This window comes from Trachypithecus francoisi, unplaced genomic scaffold (genome assembly GCF_009764315.1).
Source record: "Trachypithecus francoisi isolate TF-2019V2 unplaced genomic scaffold, Tfra_2.0 Lachesis_group12, whole genome shotgun sequence".
Taxonomy (NCBI): Eukaryota; Metazoa; Chordata; class Mammalia; order Primates; family Cercopithecidae; genus Trachypithecus; species Trachypithecus francoisi.
This window is the reverse complement of record NW_022681457.1, coordinates 114,671,990-114,691,285: the sequence shown is the minus strand read 5'-3', so window position 1 is coordinate 114,691,285 and position 19,296 is coordinate 114,671,990. Positions and strand designations below refer to the sequence as shown.

The following is a 19,296-nucleotide window of genomic DNA, read 5'->3' as shown; positions in this document are numbered from 1 at the left end:
CTCCCATCTCAGCTGACGGCACCTCCACCTTCCTGTTGCTCAGGTCAGAAGTCCTGGGGTCTTCCCAATTCCTCTGTCACATACACTCCACACACAATGCATCAGCAAATCCCATTGACTCCACTTCTCTACTTATAAGGTAGATGCTGAGTACATCATCACTTCTGCCACCACCATCCTGGTCCGGAGTGGGGGGACTCCTGAATCCCCGCTTGCCTTGACCTCCTCTTGCTGGTCCCTGATGGCCCAGTCTCCACATAACAGCCAGGGAGAAGTTGTTAGAAACCTAAGTCAGCTCCTACCATGCCTTTGCTCAAAACCCTCCAGAAGCTTCTACTGCAAGACTGCTCATCACACTCAAGGCCAACGCCCATCTCCTCACTGTGGCTTGCAGGACCCAAACACACTGGTCTCTGATGGCCACTTCACCTCCCTTTACAACACACCTCTCACCACTCACTGTGCCAGCTACATGGGCCCCTGGCTGTACTTCAAGCACAAGTCCTTGCACCCCAGGGCCTTTGCACCTGCCGCTTCGTTGCCTTGATGCTCTTCTCCAAGTTTATCTCATGGTTCTTGCACTTCATAGAGGCCCGCCCTGAACACAACTTCCAAAATGACCCTTGTGTCTCTGTCCTTCAGGTGAATGAGGTCTTTGGCACCCTCAGTGCTATTCACAGAGCTCTATATTGAGCTGACCTTCCTTTCTCCACTGGCACGTACATCTCATGTGATCAGGGACTTGGTTTTGTTCACTGACATAGTTACAGTATCTGGGCAAGTACCTGGGACACAGGATGAATCTTTATAGATGAGGAACCTGAAACTCAGAGAGACAAAGCAACTCAGTGAATCAGAGGCAGAGAAAAGACCCAGATCCAGACTCCAAAGCCCATGACTTCACCCTAGAAGGAGAAAGGAAACCACGGACCTCTCCAGTTACCCAGAGCACTAAGGCTCATCTGGCCTCCTAGCGTCTTAGTTCCATCAGAATGGAACTACGAACCAGGGCTTAAAAACACCACCAAAGCAGCCCAGGGACACCTTGGAGATAATTCAACATGGAACCCAGAGTGTCAACCTGAGAAAAGCCCTGGCCCTGGCCCCCTGCTCCCTATCTCTGCCTACTGCCCTGCCAGACACCTCACTAGTCCCCTGGCTCACCTGCCCTGGAAACCAGGGCCAGGATACTGGGAAGGGCGTAGCTTTCTAAACCAGGGCAGGGCGTCCAGCAGGCCCTCCCATCCCATGCTCAAGGCAGCTTTGCCCCTTTAGTGGAGTCCAGTCAATCGACTGGGGAGAAAAAATGACAAGTATGCAGGAGTTTAGAAAAGGGAAGCTGGCCCCTAACCGGGGGCGGGAGACAGACAATGGGAGCTCAGGACCAACTCCCACCAGCATGCTGGAACCAGCTCTGCTCCCGCCAACACTCACCCTAGGCCTGGCCTGACTCACTCAGGCTTTTGGAGAAAGCCTCCTGGGGGCCTCTGACAACTCCCAAAGTCTGCTGAGAATCACTCTTGCTATTCGAGACTCTTAAGCTGAAGTCCTTCAAAGGTCTTTTCCTGAATATACTGGCCAGCTCGATGCATTTCCTGAACTGCCAGGGCAGGCTCCTATTGGCCCTGCAGGATTATAGCTGGGTCAGCAATAGTGGATGAAAAAGAGGAACATGGAGGTGCTAGAGCCCCAAGGCCAATCCACGGAGCAAGGGCATTTCACAGACCTGGTTGGGGAAATCTTGGCGGAGCCTAGTGCTGCACTAGCTCCTAATTTGCAAACTTGGAAACAAGCCATTCCCAGGCCACATGGGTGAAATGTAGTAGACAAAGGCCTGTGACCCTGATCTGTGGACCCTGTTTCCACCTCCACCGTGCCTCCCTGGACTATCCAACATGGTGGGGTCTGCTTTCACAGCCAAGAGGAGGGCTCGGTCCTGCCTTCATTTCACCAAGGCATCCACGTGTGGGAGGGACAAGCTGACCTCCTACCCTGCAGAACTTCTCCAGATCCAGGATCCTGCAAAGTCCAACTCAGCACAGGTGCTCAGAGGTGGCCAAGGAGAAAGAAAACAGACCTGAGCACAAGTCCTTCCTCCAAAATTGATGAGGGCACAAAAAAGTCTGGCTAAATTCCCAAAGGCCACAGGCCCTGCAGGCTCCGCAGATCAGGCAGGGCACAGCCTTGTACAATGTCCCTGGAGAAAAAGGGGGACTTCAGTCACAGATGGACATTCCTGCATCACCCAGTTGAGAATTAGGATTCTAGGCTGGGTGTGGTGGCTCATGCCTGTAATCCCAGCACTTTAAGAGGCCGAGGCGGGTGGATCACCTAAGGTCAGGAGTTCAAGACCAGCCTGGCCAACATGGTGAAACCCCGTCTCCACTAAAAAAATACAAAAGTTAGCTGGGCATGGTGGCATATGTCTGTAGTCCCAGCTACTTGAGAAGCTGAGGCAGGAGAGTCACTTGAACCTGGGAGGCGGAGGTTGCAGTGAGCCAAGATCGTGCCACTGCATTCTGCATTCTGGCATGAGCAATAGAGCAAGACTTCATATCTCAAGAAAAAAAAAAAAAGGAATCAGGATTCTCCCAGGCCCAGCTCCCCACAACCATGTGCCCTGGGGACAGGGAGCTTCTGCCACATCATCCTGCAAGACCACTACTGAAATCCTCACCACCCTCCTTCCTTGCTGGCCAGAACTTCCCTGGACAGTGTCAGACATTCTGGGGTCAGGTATCTGGAGGCCTCCTGAACTCACGAGCCTTACTCCTTCCTAAAGAGGGTAAAAATGTGGGGCGTGAAAACTCAGAAATGTAACCTGAAATCTTCAGGGTCTGCAAATTCTCAGGGCTGATGCAGGGAGCTCCCTTTGAGTCACCCTCAGCAGAGGGAGCTAACTTTGGCTAAGTGCTTCACAACTGTCCAGGGAATGCCACCTGGCAAGCCCAGGGCCCATCCTTGACACACATGGCAGACCAGGCTAGAGAGGGAATGCGACCACATGCTCCCAAGTGTCCAGGACAACGCCCACTGTGTCTCATCCCCTTCTCCGACCATATGGTTTTTGGTTGTGGTACCTTCTCCTCCTCCCATGAGCTCATTAATCTTGCTATTAATACCAACTAGCATCTGCTACCTGGCTATCCAAAATAGCAGTGGCTGAACTACCAGCTCTAGGGAAAAGCTACCTGGAAAAACAGGACCCAGACACTCCTCCAAAGGGACACATTTCTGAAGGGGACAAAACTCAGGTACTACCCTGGACTGGGCCTCCTCCCAGACAAACCAAGACCTGCTTGTGGCATGTGCTGTTTTCAGCAGCTTGGGGCTATGAGCTGGGTGTTCTATACATCTCAGCTCTGATGCCCCCAAGTCCCCAGGGGATGACTTTTACCCAGAGACAGCTTGACACTCGGGTTGCTATGGGGATGGCGGTCACTGATCCACCAGGGTCTTAGCAGCCAAAGCAGCACCAGGCTCAGGGGGGCCTCCTGGGCTCCAGGCTGACAACCGTGACGGGCACAGGAGGCTGCTGGGTGGTGGCACTGCAGCAGCCAGTGCTGTGTGGATGTGCACCGAGTCGCTGAGCTGCTGAGCCAGCTCCCAGCAGAGACACCAGGCCTTGTGGAACAGCCAACAAGAGCTCAGGAGGCAGTTAAAGGCCCTCCCAGGCTTGGAGTCCCTTGTGGTGCTCCAGTACCAAGACCCTGGAGCTGATACCCAGCCTGGGTCTGACTCCGACTAGCTGTGTATCCCAGGGGAAGTCCCTGCACATCTAGCCTCAGTTTACTCATCTGCAAAACGTGATGAATCTATCTGCAATCTAGCCACAGGTAACACCCACAGCATGAAGCATCATAAATGACATCCCGCAGGGTTGCACCTTGGGGCTCTATCTCTGCTCTGATGTGCTCCTCAAAATCCATCTCACTCTGTTCCCACCCTCCCATCCCTGCTGAGCTTGACACACATATGACCTTTGTGATATGTCTTTCCAGGTAAGGTGGTCATTCCCTTTATTCGAACTCCTTGGTTCCCCAAAATATAAGCTCTCATAGACCAGGGAGCTTTGATTGCCAAGAAGGGACGGAGATGACCAGGTCTTCACCTAAAACCCTGACATATCCTCTCTCTTTTTTTCTTTTTCTTTTATATATACACCTTCAATAGAGACGGGGTCTCACTATGTTGCCCAGGCTGGTCTCAAACTCCTGGACTCGAGTGATCTCCTACCTCAGCCTCCCAAAGTGTTGGGATTACAGGCATGTGCCACCGTGCCTGCCCCATCCTTGCATATTCTCAAATTTTAGTGGGCATCAGAATTGAGTCACCTTGGGAGCTTGCATAAAATGCAGATTCCCAGACTCAGCTGGCAGGCATCCTGGGGCTATGGCAGGGCCCAAGAGTCTGAATTTTAACACGCACCCTCAGTGATTGAGGTGTGCAAATGTGTAGAGCATGCTCTGAGAACTCAGTGCTATAGACTGTCCCCTGACCTCCACCCGACCCCAAGCTGTCATGCCTTCTTGCGCAGCATTCTGGAGGAGAATCCTGTAGCATCCTTCCCACCAGTTTGTCTACATGCACATCCGCATGCATTCTCCAAGGCCCCATACAAACAGCACCTCTTCTCTATGGCTTCCTAGGTGGTCTCCCCTCCCTCAGCCCAAAGCCCTTTATGCATCAGTTTACACGCCCGTCTGCTCTGCTGGTCCAGGAGGTCACAGGGAGTGCTGCGGGGTGGCACCGTGCCTAGCACACAGCAACTGTGGGCTGATGTGAGCGGAACTGTCCAGCCATTGGATGGAGCAGCCCTCAATGCCCCTCTCTGACAGGGCCTGCCTCTTACTGAGGCTTGAGAGGGGGAAATGTAGAGTCACACAAGGACTTCTCTGAGGCCATTCGGGCGTCTGTTTTCAGTTCTAAACAACAGAACCCATGACGCTGGGTGATGGGGTCAAAGCGACCCTCTCTGGAGCTGCAGCCAGGTGCTGAGTAAGCGGCCAGCCCTGCACTTCAGCACAGTCCTCGCCTTTCTCGGGATACTTTCTCCCCCTTTTTCAGGGACACAACTTATACGCCAAATCCTCCTGGCAGATTTCTGTTCAATTCAATATATAGGTGATTTTGGGTTCAATTTTGTTATTAGGTTACAGGTAATTCTCAAGTAAGTGTTGATTAAAGTTAAAAAAGATTAGCTTCCCATCCCATAGACTAGAATTCTCCCTGGGCCTGACTGTAATTTTGGTGCAGCATCTGTTACCGCCTGGAGCCTCTGGGAGAAGCCTCCAAGCCACACTCGGGGAGACAGGGGACCCAGAAAGCCCAGCAGATCACCTGCACAGCACCGGGCTGGTGCAAAGGAGGGGCCCAGCCAGCTGCCCCCAGGGAGGAGTTGCTCGAGCAGCCTGGCCCTGGAAGGCGCAGTCCAGGCATCCATCCAGCAGACACCTACACTGCACAAGGGGCGGGACGGAGGACTCATGTGTGATGGTGAACACGGCCCAGACCCTGGCCCCGAGGGGCTCCCGAGGTAAGTAAGACTGGCATGGAGCTCCAGGGCACATGCTGACTTGGAAGGGGTCGGAGAGGGCTTCGTGAAGGAAGTGAAAGAACAGAGGCTGGAAGGCTGTTGAGGGGGATTCCAGGAAGAACTTTCCACCCTGAGCTGTAACATGGAGATCAGGCCACCACCCCTAAAACAGGGCAGGGCCGCTGAGGGGGTCAAGGGAGCAGAGAGCTGTCTCCCTCATGCCATTCTATGAAAGGAGAAGCTGTTTCCTCACAGCCTGGTTTCTGCCGATCTACCCGTGACCACAGATACTTTAACAAGGTTCCCAGTGTAACCCTCAAGCCAACTGACCTAGTTTAGGCTCCCTGGCAGCAGACCCTGAACCAGCAGCCTCACTTCCAAAGGGGAAAGCCTGGCTGGCTGCAGCTGGGGGAACCTTCCCTGGAAAGTCTCCTGGAGAAAGAGTGTGATCAGGTGGAGGCAGGAACGAGCCTGGGAACCCCCGTGCCAGCACACAGCTCCCAGAGACAACAAGGGCAGCAGCAGACCAGGACATGGCCCCAAGAGGTCCCCAGGCAGAGAAAAAACAAGGAGCTTCCTTGACAAAATGAGCCAAGTCTAGGCAGTGTCTCTCTCAGCAACACCTCAACAAGGGCCTATTCTTTTTTCTTTTTTTTTTTTTTCGAGATGGAGTCTCACTCTGTCACCCAGGCTGTAGTGCAATGGCGCAATCTCGGCTCACTGCAAGCTCCGCCTTCTGGGTTCACGCCATTCTCCTGCCTCAGTCTCCTGAGTAGCTGGGACTACAGGCGCCCACCACCACGCCCGGCTAATTTTTTGTATTTTTAGTAGAGACGGAGTTTCACCATGTTAGCCATGTTAGCCAGGATGGTCTCAATCTCCTGACCTTGTGATCTGCCCACCTCAGCCTCCCAAAGTGCTGAGATTACAGGCATGAGCCACCGTGCCTGGCTGGGCAAAGGCCTATTCTGGGGCACCGTAGGAGGATGACAGTTCTACAGGTGACTGGCCATGGGTGGCCTTTTCAAAGAGCCATCAGAGGCCTGGAACTGTACTTGCTGGGCACCACCCCAGTGCGGCACTGAGGCAAGAAGAGACCCGGAGTTTTCAGGGAACCAGCATATCGGAAGGCACCCATAGGTGGAGGGCCCAGGGTAAAAATGCAGCAGAAGGTGTTCCCCATTTGTTCTGCCCCTTTCTGAAATACCTAACTGCCCAAATCATACCTGTTCCTCAAGTAAACACCATCCTGCTTAAAAAAGCATGTGACCGGGCTGGGTGCAGTAGCTCATGCCTATAATCCCAGCACCTTGGGAGGCCAAGGTGGGCAGATCACGTGAGGTCAGGAGTTTGAAACCAGCCTGGCTAACATGGTGAAACCCCATCCCTACTAAATATACAAAAATTAGCTGGGCATGGTGGCATGCGCCTGTAATCCCAGTTACTTGGGAGGCTGAGGTAAGATAATTGCTTGAACCTGTGAGGCTGAGGTTGCAGTGAGCCAAGATAGCAACACTGCACTCCAGCCTGGGCGACAGAGTAAGACTCCGTCTCAAAAAAAAGAAAAAAAAAAAAAGTTTTATTGGAAATTATTTAAGAGCATAGCAAAATTATCATAAGTAAAAAATGCATGTTAAAAATGGGTATTAAAGCTGGGTGCAGTAGTTCACGCCTATAATCCCAGCACTTTGGGAGGTCGAGGTGGGTGGCTCATGAGGTCAGGAGATTGAGACCATCCTGGTTAACAAGGTGAAACCCCATCTCTACTAAAAAAAAAAAAAAAATACAAAAAATTAGCTAGGTGTGATGGCGGGCACCTGTAGTCCCAGCTACTCGGGAGGCTGAGGCAGGAGAATGGTGTGAACCTGGGAGGTGGAGTTTGCAGTGAACCGAGATTGCGCCACTGCACTCCAGCCTGGGCGACAGAGCAAGACTCTATCTCAAAAAAAACGGCTGGGCACGGTGGCTCAAGCCTGTAATCCCAGCACTTTGGGAGGCCGAGACAGGTGGATCACGAGGTCAGGAGATTGAAACCACCCTGGCTAACACAGTGAAACCCCGTCTCTACTAAAAAAATACAAAAAACTAGCCGGGCGAGGTGGCGGGCGCCTGTACTCCCAGCTACTCAGGAGGCTGAGGCAGGAGAATGGCGTAAACCCGGGAGGCGGAGCTTGCAGCAAGCTGAGATCCGGCCACTGCGCTCCAGCCTGGGCGACAGAGTGAGACTCCGTCTCAAAAAAAAAAAGGGAGGGGGGTATTAAGGTATTAAAATCTTCATAGTCCCGGCCTTGTGCTATCAATGTATGCATGTTTGTGAAAGGATGACAGGAAACTTAACAAAGGGTAAGAGAGATTACGGCTATGTAGTAGGATTCAATGTTTCAAACTTCTCGGCTCTTTCTCTCATTCCCCAGTTTTTTACAATGACTATGCACAATTCCATAACTGGGAAAAAAAAATCATTACCCGTTAGAGGGAGCCACACTGGCCATGAGAGAGGCCTGGACTCAGCACTCCACAGGGCCTGCTTCGGGAAGCTCTGGCCCTCCCCATTCCTGCAGCTGCCCCTTCTCAGCCGGGCAATCTTCCTGAGAAGTACTGAGTTCCCCTGGTTGCCAGGTCTGCTTAGACACCCTTGTGGTCCCACCCCCACAAATAATAAGACAGAAGCCACAGTTCCAAGCTCAAGGAGCTCAGAGTCTGGTCAACAGATGGATTAGGAGACAGTGTGGGTGTAGCACAGCCAAGGTGCATGCACATGTGACAGGAGGGCCTGGCCCAGGCTGCAGGGGGCAGGGGAGCAAGGTGGGGATGTAGGCTGGTTCCTGGTGGCCAAGAGGCAAATGCAGTGGCAGAAAGGCATGAACACGGCCATTCACTACGGCCCTTTACAGTGTGAGGTCAGGTCTTGCTCGCCAAGCTAAAGGGGCTGGATTTTATCTTCAAGGCAGTGGGGAGCCACCGAATGATTTTAAATCGGGTGGAGGCCAGGTATGGTGGCTCCTGCCTATAATCCCAGCACTTTGGGAGGCCAAGGTGTGTGGATCATCGGAGGTCAGGAGTTTGAGACCAGCCCGGGCAACATGGTGAAACTCCATCTCTAATTCACTGAGTATGGTGGCGGGCACCTGTAACCCCAGCTACTCGAGAGGCTGAGGCAGGAGAAACACTTGAACTGGGAAGACGGGGGGTGCCGTGAGCTGAGATTCCGCCACTGCACTCCAGCCTAGGCAACAGAGCAAAATGCCTTCTCCAAAAAAAAAAAAAAGTTGAGTAGAGACCCACTAATGTCACTCTAAACCTCCAAAAGTCTCCCCAGCTGTCTGGGGGTAGAGGGCAGACCTGAGGGGGCAAGATGCCAAGTCGAGATGCCAGATAGGAGTGATCTAAAGCAGTGAGACAAGAGTGAATACGGGCTCAGTCCAAGAGGGGGCTCGAAAGGAGAGGGAGAGAATGAAGCAGGTCCGAGGAGCCTGAGGATGGACTCAGTCATCAGTCAGGTTCCTGGGGAAGAGAGGAGTCCAGGCTGAGTCCTCAGGTGCTGCATACTTGCTGGGCACTGGTCAGGGCAGAGCACAGGTGGAAAATCCACGTGGCTGGGCACGGGTGGCTGTGGGTATGCTGGCCAACAGTCAGCGGACCATGCTGTCGGTTGAGGTCACAGGAGTGCGTGTGGGACAGGCAGAAGACAGGGGGCAACCCTGGAGGATGCCAGTGTGACTGAGGGAAGGGAGTGGAAAACAGCTGGTGGGGGTGACGTGAAGGACAAGGGAAGGAAAGGAGGCTGTCATTGGTGGTCTCAGCCCAGCAGAGGCCAGGCAGGCTGGGAACTGGCGGGCCACTGGGGCCTCTGCTGGAACCACCTGGTGAGGCCTTAAGGGTAGGCCCCCACCCCAGGGTCTCCAGCACCTGCCTGGCTCCCCACAGATACTCAACAAATGTGACTGAGGAAAGAATCAAAGGGTGGGCGGTAAAGGGGTGTCTATGGCCCCCTCCCTGGGCCTCAAGGAAAGGAGCAGTGCCCTAGGTACCAGACCCCTCCAGCCCTGGAGGGGAAGCATGTGCAGGGCTAAAGGTGGCGGCCAAACCCTCAGAACCAATGTCGGGTGCTGTCTGTCGGAGGGTCTGCCTCAGACACCCTGCTAGGGGAGTCCCCGGGGACATGGAGTCTCCTCTGGCTCAGGGAACACTTAGAGCAGCCTGGAGCATTTGCTGAGTGACAGCGCCACCTAGTGGGCAGGAGGTGCACGGCAGGCCATTACCTGCAGGCTCCAGACCTTTGGAGTTCATCATGGCAGTCCCTGCACCCTGCTCTGGCCCCTGCATCCTACCCCAATCCCTGGAGACAACAATCCAGGGCTTCTGCCACCTAAGCAGTGTCTCAGCCCCTGACAGCAGGACCCTGCAGCATCAGCTGAGATTGGCTCTGCGATGGAGAAGGTGGGCAGGTGAGATTTTAACAGAGATCCATTTGGCCACATGGCGCAGGCAGAGATGCAGGGTCCTGCCCTCACATGGTAAGTCCACTATGGGAATGGGTTGACTGCAGTTCTGTTGTTATTGTTGTTTGTGGTGTCATTAGGCTCGCAAAGAAAATACTATGCTTGTGAAACGCTTCCAGGCATAGCTGACCCCTCCCCTCTCCACTCCCAGTCCACAGAATTCTCAGAGCCTCCTGCAACTCAGGTCTCCTGTGTGGCTCAGGCCCCGACAGCCAGGTCAGAGGTATCGCTACAGAGGTAGGGGCAGTCCACAGGGCGCCCCAGCAGCAGGGAATGACTCCTACCACCTATTCCCCAACAATTCCCTGGGGTCCTCCCCGGCTCCAGCTTCAGCTCCAGGGGCCCTCTCTCCAGAGGAAGAAGTAGCTGTGGACACCAACCACCCAGAAGGGCCCAGACTCCACGGCCCACACAGTTGGTCACAGCTGCCGGCTTGCTCCAACTGCTCAGCAGTTTCAGGGCAAGGTCAACAGCTAAGTGGGGTCACTGACTTTCCTCAACAACTTGGCAGAGTTCATTTTTATTCTCAACTGTTGGTTCAGGTAGGCAAGATAAAGAGTTCTCCTAAAATATTTTAACTTTCCCTTATGACAAAGAAACAAATGTACAATGTTAAAATATTTGTTTTACAAAAATGTGGGACTTGGAAAGTTGAAGTTTCTTATATAGTCCTATCCCCCTAACAATTTTTTATTGTTGTTTGAGACGGAGTCTCGCTCTGTCGCCCAGGATGGAGTGCAGTGGCATGATCTCAGCTCACTGCAAGCTCCGTCTCCTGGGTTCATGGCCATCCTCCTGCCTCAGCCTCCTGAGCAGCTGGGACCACAGGCACCCGCCACGACGTCTGGCTTTTTTTTTTTTTTTTTTTTGAGATGGAGTCTTGCTCTGTTGCCCAGGCTGGACATGCAGTAGTGAGATCTCGGCGCACTGCAGCCTCTGCCTCCTGGGTTCAAGTGATTCTCCTGCCTTAGCCTCCCGAGTAGCTGGAATTACAGGTGCATGCTACTATGCCCAGCTAAATTTTGTATTTTTAGTAGAGATGGGGTTTCACCATGCTGGCCAGGCTGGTCTCGAACGCCTGACCTCAGGTGATCCACCCGCCTTGGCCTCCCAAAGTGCTGGGATTACAGGCATGAGCCACAGCACCCGGCCTGTTGCTGCTTTTTATACTGACATATGATCCTACATTTTGATGTCTCTTATTTTGATTTTTTCCCAAGAGTATTCAACTGGAGGCTTTCTTACCATCCCAGCTCAAATTCAGGTTAACTCAGTGACCAAGACCAGGTGGGAAGGAAGGTGAGTCCCCAGGGACTCAGAAGCCTGAAGGTTTCAGGTTGACATGAGTCAGAAGCCAGGGTAGAGGGTGCCATGCTAGAAACCCAGATTAGCCCTGGAAGAGAAGAGACCTCACCCAAGAGATCCCAGGATGGGGCGGGAGCCAACGCCAAACAAAACAGGCTGCTGCATGATCCAGGAGGCACACCTGGGCAGACACACCCAGGCAGGCTGTGCGTGGTGGGCTGCTGTCCCAGGGAGCTCCCTGAGCTTCTGCTGAGTTTCTGCTGAGTTGGGTGCACAAGCCAGGTCACACCCAGCATCGGCGCTTGGGAATAGGCCCGTGTGACAGGGCAGAGCCCTAAGACATCCAGGAGAACAAGGGTTGGCTGGTGATCTAGGTCAGGCCCCGTATGCCAGCTTCATAGCACAGCAAACGCAGCCGTCAGCACTCTGCTTCTGGGCGCCCACTCGTGTCTGGACATGCCACAGGTTGCAATATTTCATGGCCAGTCATTCCAACAAAGCATAAAGAGAATAAAAGGAAAGGACTCTATGGAGATGCTGGTCAGAATACTGGGCCTCCATGTCATGATAAGCCTTTTAGAGAAGGAGAAACTTGCTAAGCAGCCAAGGGACATGGAGCTGTCCAGTAGCCATGTGGGTCATGGGCAAGATGGCAGACAGTGAAGCGCTCCTCAGGCACAGGTGTACATCCTGGGACTCCCAGTAACCAGCTGGCTGCATGGCCAAGTGACTTACCGCTCCCAAATCCCAGTTTCCTTGCCCATTAAGTGGAAGCATTAATAATACAAATAGTAGCTACCGACAACAGAATGAAGCGATGGTGCTTGCTACACAACGAACACTCACACCCTGCCTGCTACCATGCTGATTGGTTGAGGTCACCCAAAAAAGATAGAACTCCCTCAGGTGCACAGAGACATCGGGTCTTTGGCGCATTCCTCCTGGCCACAGCCAGGACCACACGACCCACAATGTGGCCTGTGCTCAGGACAACAGTGACAGCATTGTCCTAGCACACAAGGGCAGTTTCTCTCTCCTGGACAGGGTGCTGGGTGGGTAGGGGTCAGGCCAAAGGTTAAGGAAATGCAATAAGCAGTCTCTGCAGTTATGAGGGCACCCAGACATCTCCATTTCCTGCCTCTTCCAGGTCTAAGAAAGGGATCCTGCCATTTGTCTTGCAGTCTTCGGCTCCCACCTGAGGAAGGAGATGGGATCAGGTGGGAGGCTCCGGAGGCTCCCTGGCTCAGCTCTGTGGGTGGAGGGAGCTGTAGCCCCTCCTAGGCAGTCCTGGGTCTCATGGATCACCCATCAAAGACGGCTGGAGCTACATTTTCTAAGGGAAGCCACTGCCCCAGCCCCTCTGCAGCCGACTCACCCTGGTCAATGGAGTGCGGAGGCAGCTGGCTGAGCTGGCTGTTGACCACCCCTGCATAGGTGCGCAGGAACTCCTCCTCGCTGGCTGTCAGCTGCAGGAGAGAGCTGTGGTGAGGGGCAGCATACACCTGTTCCCTGAAAGGCACCTGCACCCCTAGAGGCACCGCCCAGGCCTGCTTGGTTCCTGGATGGTGCGTCCTCCTTTGCTTCTCGGGCCTCTATTCCTGAGATTTGCCCCCTTTGCTTTCAGGGCCAGCACACCCCCCTCCCATCCTGCTTAAACTTGGTCCAGGGGTCCAAAGGCCTTGCCACTCAGACTGAATCTGAGATTAGGGTATGGTCTAGTACAGGGTCAGTGGAAGACATAGGTCCTGCCCAGAAGGCTGAGGAGTGATTCCATGTCCCTCCACTCTTTTTGAGAAATACCCCTGCACCCGCATGCCTGCTGCTGTCTCAGCTCCCCGTCCTGCCAAGTTGTCCCTGAGCTGCCCGCTGGGAGAGAAGACTTTCGGGGTTGCGAGGGGAGAAAAAGGTCAGGGCCTTGAGGCTCTCACCCGTCTGGCCCCAACCCGGCATGGGGGTGGGCAGACTGCCCAGCAGTGCCCCCAGAACGCAAAGTGCTAGGCTCTGTGCCTGGGGGGCTGGAAGCAGCCCTAGAGCCAAGCCACAGGCCCAGTGACCCCTCCTCAGCCCGTGGCTCCGCAGGAGGCAGCTGCAGTGGCTCCGCCCTCCAACAGCCCAGCAGGGTCCCTCCCTGGGAGCCCCTCCCTGGGGGCCCACTGCCTGACATCCCGCAGGCACTCACGTTTGATCCCATCTTCCGCAGCATGAGCAGCACTCGGACCTTCTGCTGAATGTACATCTCCTCCGGACTCTTCCCGGGAGCTCCCTCGCGGTTCATGCCCCTGCCCGGCTCTGGGGACTCCTGCAGAGCAAGCAACAGCATCAAAAGGGAAGAGATCAGGATGTGACATACTGGGACACTGACACCTGCTAGTGACCCTCACTCCTCCCAGGAGCCCCCTTCCACCCGCAGTCTCCCTTCTGGGAACATGGGGCAGGTGGCGAGGTACGGGGTTCCTCCCTCACCCACGCTGATCCCAGCCGGCTGGACTGAGCAGCTCTGTTCTCCAGCAGGCACTGCAGGGCTGGCCTGCCTGCTTTCTCTGTGCATGGAGCTGCTGGGTCCAGGGAAACTGAGATGACTGAGCTGCTGGTTATTTCTGCCTGCTAGTCACCCCGGAGCAAAGCTCCTGCTACAAGCCCTAAGACACGTGGTGCATGAAGCCCCACGTCCCAGGTTTCCAGAAGAAGCAACTTCCACAAGGGGCAAAAAAGTGATGGGATCAGAGGCAGCTGGTTAGGGTCTCTGGCTCGAGAAACCCTGAGATCATTGCCCAGCCGCCCCCAAACACTGACACAGCTTCCTTGGCAAAAGCCCCTGACAAGTTTAAGAGGCCAGGGTTGTGGCTCCTGGGCTGGGCTCCAAGAGGTCCCTCGATGGAAAGACGGTGGCCCAGGGCTGTAGGGCTTGCTACCTCAGCCCTCACAAACCCACCCCACCTGTCAGAGGGTAGCTCCTGCAGGCAGCTGGGAAGGCCAGCAGCGTGTCCACATGCAGCAGGGACCTAACCTGTAGAAAGCCCCAGGAGAGAAGTCCAGAGCCCCCTCCCTCCAGGAGGAGCTGGAGGAGAGGAAGCTGGGTATGGAGGGGCTTGGGTTACACACTGGTAACTCCTGGATGAGTCAGAAATAACGCAGCAGCTGCTGGGGTGGAGCCTTATCAGCCCTGGTGCCAAGGAACTGCGCTCAGAGAACCACGGAACCAAGCTGGAGGGCCAAGAACACTTCTCGCACCATCCGTCCCTCCAGGACCAGCAAGCCCTGGACCAATGGGCTTTCCCAGGCAGGGTGGCTCTCTGTGCAGAGGGCAGCCTCAGCAATGTGCCAGAGCCTGGGCAGCAGCCTCCCTGTAGGTACTTGTCAACTGCTCTATTCCCCATAAGCTAATGGGGCCCTCGCCCTAAAAGTGCACACAATAAGCTAATAGCAGCTGCATGCTTGATGTGACACAGGTCTCTTTCCAGCAACTTCTGCTAAACCCCTATAGCCCAGACTCTCTTACTCTGATGTCTGCTCCCCTTCCACCTCCTCCTGGGCTCAGAAAACGGCCTAAGTGATAACTGGGAGCTAGGAAAGAGGAGTAAACTACCTCAGGAATGGTCTCTGATGACAGGGACCCCCAGCCACTCCCCAGGGCCAGGGTGCACCCCAGCATGGGGAAGGCCGTAACTTCCTGTGCAGCTGAGCAGGGAGCTCTGTTCTGGGGGGCATCACTCCTCACACTGACCCATTCTCACTTCCTTTCACTTCACTAGATGTGGAGCACTGCGGGTCTGGAGCTGGACTCTACACAGCCTCATGGGGTGAACTTTGTACCCCGAACCTGGGTGTGGATGATGATGTGGTCTCCACCTCTTCCCCAGTGGCCATCTGGATCTGGGTTACTATGTGACCTCCTCGTGATCCCCCCACTTCATTTCTTATCCTTTTCTCTACACAATAGCCAGAATGATCTTATTACCTCTTTTTTTTTTTGACACAGGGTCTCCCTCTGTCGCCCAGACTGGAGTGCAGTGGCGTGATCATAGCTCACTGCAGCATCGACCTGCTGGGCTTTAGCAATCCTCCCAACTCAGCCTCCTGAGTAGCTAGGATCACACGTGCACATCACCACGATTGGCTAATTTTTTAAATTTTTCTGTAGAAAAAGTCTTGCTATGTTGCCCAGGCTGGTCTCAAACTCCTGGGCTCAAGTGATCCTCCCACCTCATCTTCCCCAAAACAGATGACATCACTCCCTGCTTAAATCTACCTTAGAATGCATTTCGCAATCCTTGCCAGGACCCTGCCAGGGCTCCGCTGTCAGCCCTGCCTCCCTCCCCAGCCTGCCTCTTCTTCCTCTTCCCCTTGTTCTGCCTTCCTGGCGCTCGGCCATTCTAGAACATGCTGAGAAGCTCTTTCCCTCTGGCAGCCTTTGTACTGGGTGTCCCCTTAGCCAGGAACTGGCTTCTTTCCATCCTTTGTCTTGGTGTAAAGGCACCTTCCTAGGGAAGCCTTCCCTGACAGCTGCTCTGGTGCCCAGGAGTACAGTGGTCCAATCAGAACTCACTGCAGCCCTGAACTCCCGGGCTCAAGCGATCCTCCTGCCTCAGTCTCCTAAGTAGCTGGGATCACAGAAGCACGCCACAACACCCTGCCACTTTTACATTTTTTTGTAGAGGTCTTGCTATGTTGCCCAGCCAGGTTGGTCTCAAACTCCCGGCCTCAAGCAATCCTCCTGCCTCGGCCTCTGAAAATATTGGAATTAACAGGCATGAGCCACCATGCCCACCTGTCCTGATTTTCTGAAAGTGCCCTGTTGGAGAACTTGCTTATTATCTCTCTCCCCTGCCTACTGCAAGGCCAGGGCCCCCTCTGCTGTGCTCACTCCTGTCTTCTGGGAGCCTAGCACTTGGCAGGCCCTTAATAAATACTGTCTGCTTAGCTAAATGGAATATAGTGAGACAGCCTGTGGTGTCTGAGCTTCTCCCCCTCTGCAGTATCCACACCCATCTAGGCCCAAATGTCATTGTGTTAGCAGACCAAAGTACCTAACCCAGTCTCTCATAACCAAATTTAGCTTTTACAAAGGACTCACACTTGCAAAGTAGTGTGCCTTGGGCTATCGTGTTCTCCAAAGAACATCTGAAATGCTCCAGAAAGCCTTTGAGCTGGGGGTTAGGACTTCAGGAGTAAAACCTTCCAATTCTGTCCTGTGCCTAAAGGCTAGTTTTCATGTGCTCTCTCCTGATGAGACGGGGTGCAATACAAGGAGCTGGCCACTAGGTGTCGCCACACACAAAAGCACCAGCGTTGCTTCCTCCCCACTCCCAGCAGGTTCTCCCAGGGCTCCAGACCACCTGGTTTAAGTCCACCAGTCTTTAGCCAATGTGGGAAGCAGATCACTCCTGCTCTGGCTCTCCCTATTCCAATCCTACTATCACAAACCACACTCCAGCCCTGGGTCCCAGAGCAAGATCTATTTGTTCATTCAGAGAGCCAGCCCTGCCCAGGTAAGGATTGATGTCTGGTTTTTGCTGCCGCATCCACACAGGAGCCAGTGGTCTGGGCACGCAGTAGGTGCTTCCCAGAGGAGCGTCAGTTCCATATCAAAGACTGCTTCCATCACAGACCGCCTCCATGGGGCCACCTTTACAGAATGTTGCCCTGTCCAACAAGCCATCTATGAACAGCTCGCACTGATAGGTGCCGCCCTGTCCTCCCGGCTGGTGCAGCGCCTCATGCTGGGATTCCTAGGGCTTGGGCTGCCCAGCTGTGGGCCTGTGGTGTCATTAGTGCCTGCATTTTGGAGCCAGGTTACTCCTGCTTCAATTCACTTCCCTGGAAGAGACAGTTCTTCTCACTTCAGAGAAGACCCTTGACTTGTCTTTTCTAAAAGTGTGGTCATGGAGAATTCTTCCAGCTCTAGTTTGAGCTGATTCCGCCCTGCTGCCTAACAAGAGGGCACACTCAGGGCTGGATCTGAAGCAGAAATGCAGCCAGGAGCACATGTTCCCATCCTTCCCATTCCAACCCAAACAGAAACACCGTGACTGGCTTACATAATTCTCTCCTCATCTGCAGTAAAGGTGTCAGTGTGGAGCAAACTCGTAATTGGAGAGAATAAATCATAATCAACCCAAACAATATAGACATTTCAGTCATGGTGTCCTATGAATATATTAAAGTATGTCTCTGTCACCTATACAAGCAAACGTGCTATTAAATTTTTATCACAATTCTGACAAGCATCAGATTCATTTCACTTGAGAAATCTTATTTTCCCCTGCAGGGATCAAAAACTGGTCTCCATAAGACTATGTTTAAATTACATAAACTAAAACTGCAACTAAATTAGACACACTAATTATTCATCCAGTCCTTGAACGTGAGAACCAAAAGTAATGATGGTTCTCAATTATGATTTCTTGGCTATTCCCATCAACATTCCAGCGTCTAAAATGGGGCAGCTTCCACTCCAAATCCTGAGAAAATTTCTGCTAGCTGCCCAAGTCAGAGGTGAGCCAAAAAAAGGAAAATGAAAAGAAACAGACCAGGCACAGTGGCTCACGTCTGTAATCCTAGCACTTTGGGAGGCTGAGGCAGGCAGATCACCTGAGGTTAAGAGTTTGAGACTAGCCTGGCCAACATGGTGAAATCCAGTCTCTACAAAAAATTAGCTGGGCATGGTGGCAGGCGCCTGTAATCCTAGCTACTCAGAGGCTGAGGCAGGAGAATTGCTTGAACCTGGAAGGTGGCAGTTGCCTGGAGCCAAGATCACGCCATTGCACTCCAGCCTGAGCGACAGAGTGAGACTCTGTCTCAAAAAACAAAAACAAAAACAATAAAACAGAAAAGAAACAACAGGCAAGTATTAACTATCCAAATTAATGGTGAGGGGACAGGTTTGTGGTTATATTATGTAGTAGACAACCACACATTCTGCAAAAAGTGGGTGCCATCCCAGAAAATTACATCTGATTGGGGCAAACACAAGGAAGAGACATTAAGGTACATACACACCTTCAATTTAGATAGAGACACACTCCTGCTACACACACACACACACACACGCACACACACACACGGTTCGGAGCTGCCTCTCTGTTGAAGGAAGCTTGGCTGGTCAGGAAAGGATGGTGAGGAAGTGGCTCCCGACCACTGGGAAAGGTACACACAACGGGAGAACTGGCCTTGGCTTCACAGGCCACACCACGTTCTCAGGGAGACACCCACAGGCATCTGTAAGAGGCACGCTCAGATACCACACTCCTTCCCAGCCTTTACAGGGACCTAATCTCAACCACCATGTAATCTCCAGCTTTTAAGCAGTTGATCTCACTTTAGAAGAATTAGGACATAGTACAAGAGGAACCTGGAGAACAAGACTGCCGAAAGTCACATGCGGCAGTTGGAGGCTGGATGGCTGTGGCTCCCTGTATGGGTCTCTGTCTGGGAAATGCAACTCATTCTAATAAAGAGCTTTGAAAGCTGGCCTCACTTTGACAGGCACGAGTGGCCCTGAATACAAACACAGCCACCTGCACTCCTTTTTATTTTTAAACTGGAAGCTAATGCTGTTGAACATCCACATTTATCTATGTTAGAATATCCACTTATACCCAGGGTGGTCTTGCACCTGCTAGCAAGATGTCAAGTAAGCTCAGGCGAGGCCAGGCAGCAAAGCTGCTCCCTCAGACACACGAGCTGCCTCCAGCCTCTGCACTCATCTTTTGTTTTGTCCATTTTAAAACACACTGTGATAGATTCTAATACATTTAAAAACATACAATTTATATTTTCATGATGTTTACATTGCAAAAAATACAACGCCACAGAATTGGTGGTTCCTAGAGCTTATATGAAATATTATCCAGAGTCTGCACATGTCTTAGCCTAAAAGAAATCAGCAGCACCCTAACATTCTCCAGAGGAACCAACACATCTGGAGAAATGAGCACCATTAGGGCTCATGGT

General features: G+C 53.1%; 1 protein-coding gene across 3 annotated transcripts in view; it reads right to left on the bottom strand.

The window, feature by feature from the left end:
* CTNNBIP1 (catenin beta interacting protein 1) overlaps positions 1-19,296 on the bottom strand; it is a 66,352-nt gene that overhangs the window by 11,253 nt on the left and 35,803 nt on the right. For all 3 annotated transcript variants that reach the window (XM_033228449.1, XM_033228448.1, XM_033228447.1), the window contains exons 3-4: positions 13,523-13,642; positions 12,719-12,809 (exon numbers count right to left, since the gene is read on the bottom strand). In XM_033228449.1, coding sequence (XP_033084340.1) covers positions 12,719-12,809; positions 13,523-13,618 — 187 coding nt within the window. In that variant the 5' untranslated portion in view covers positions 13,619-13,642. The remainder of the gene's footprint in view (positions 1-12,718; positions 12,810-13,522; positions 13,643-19,296) is intronic.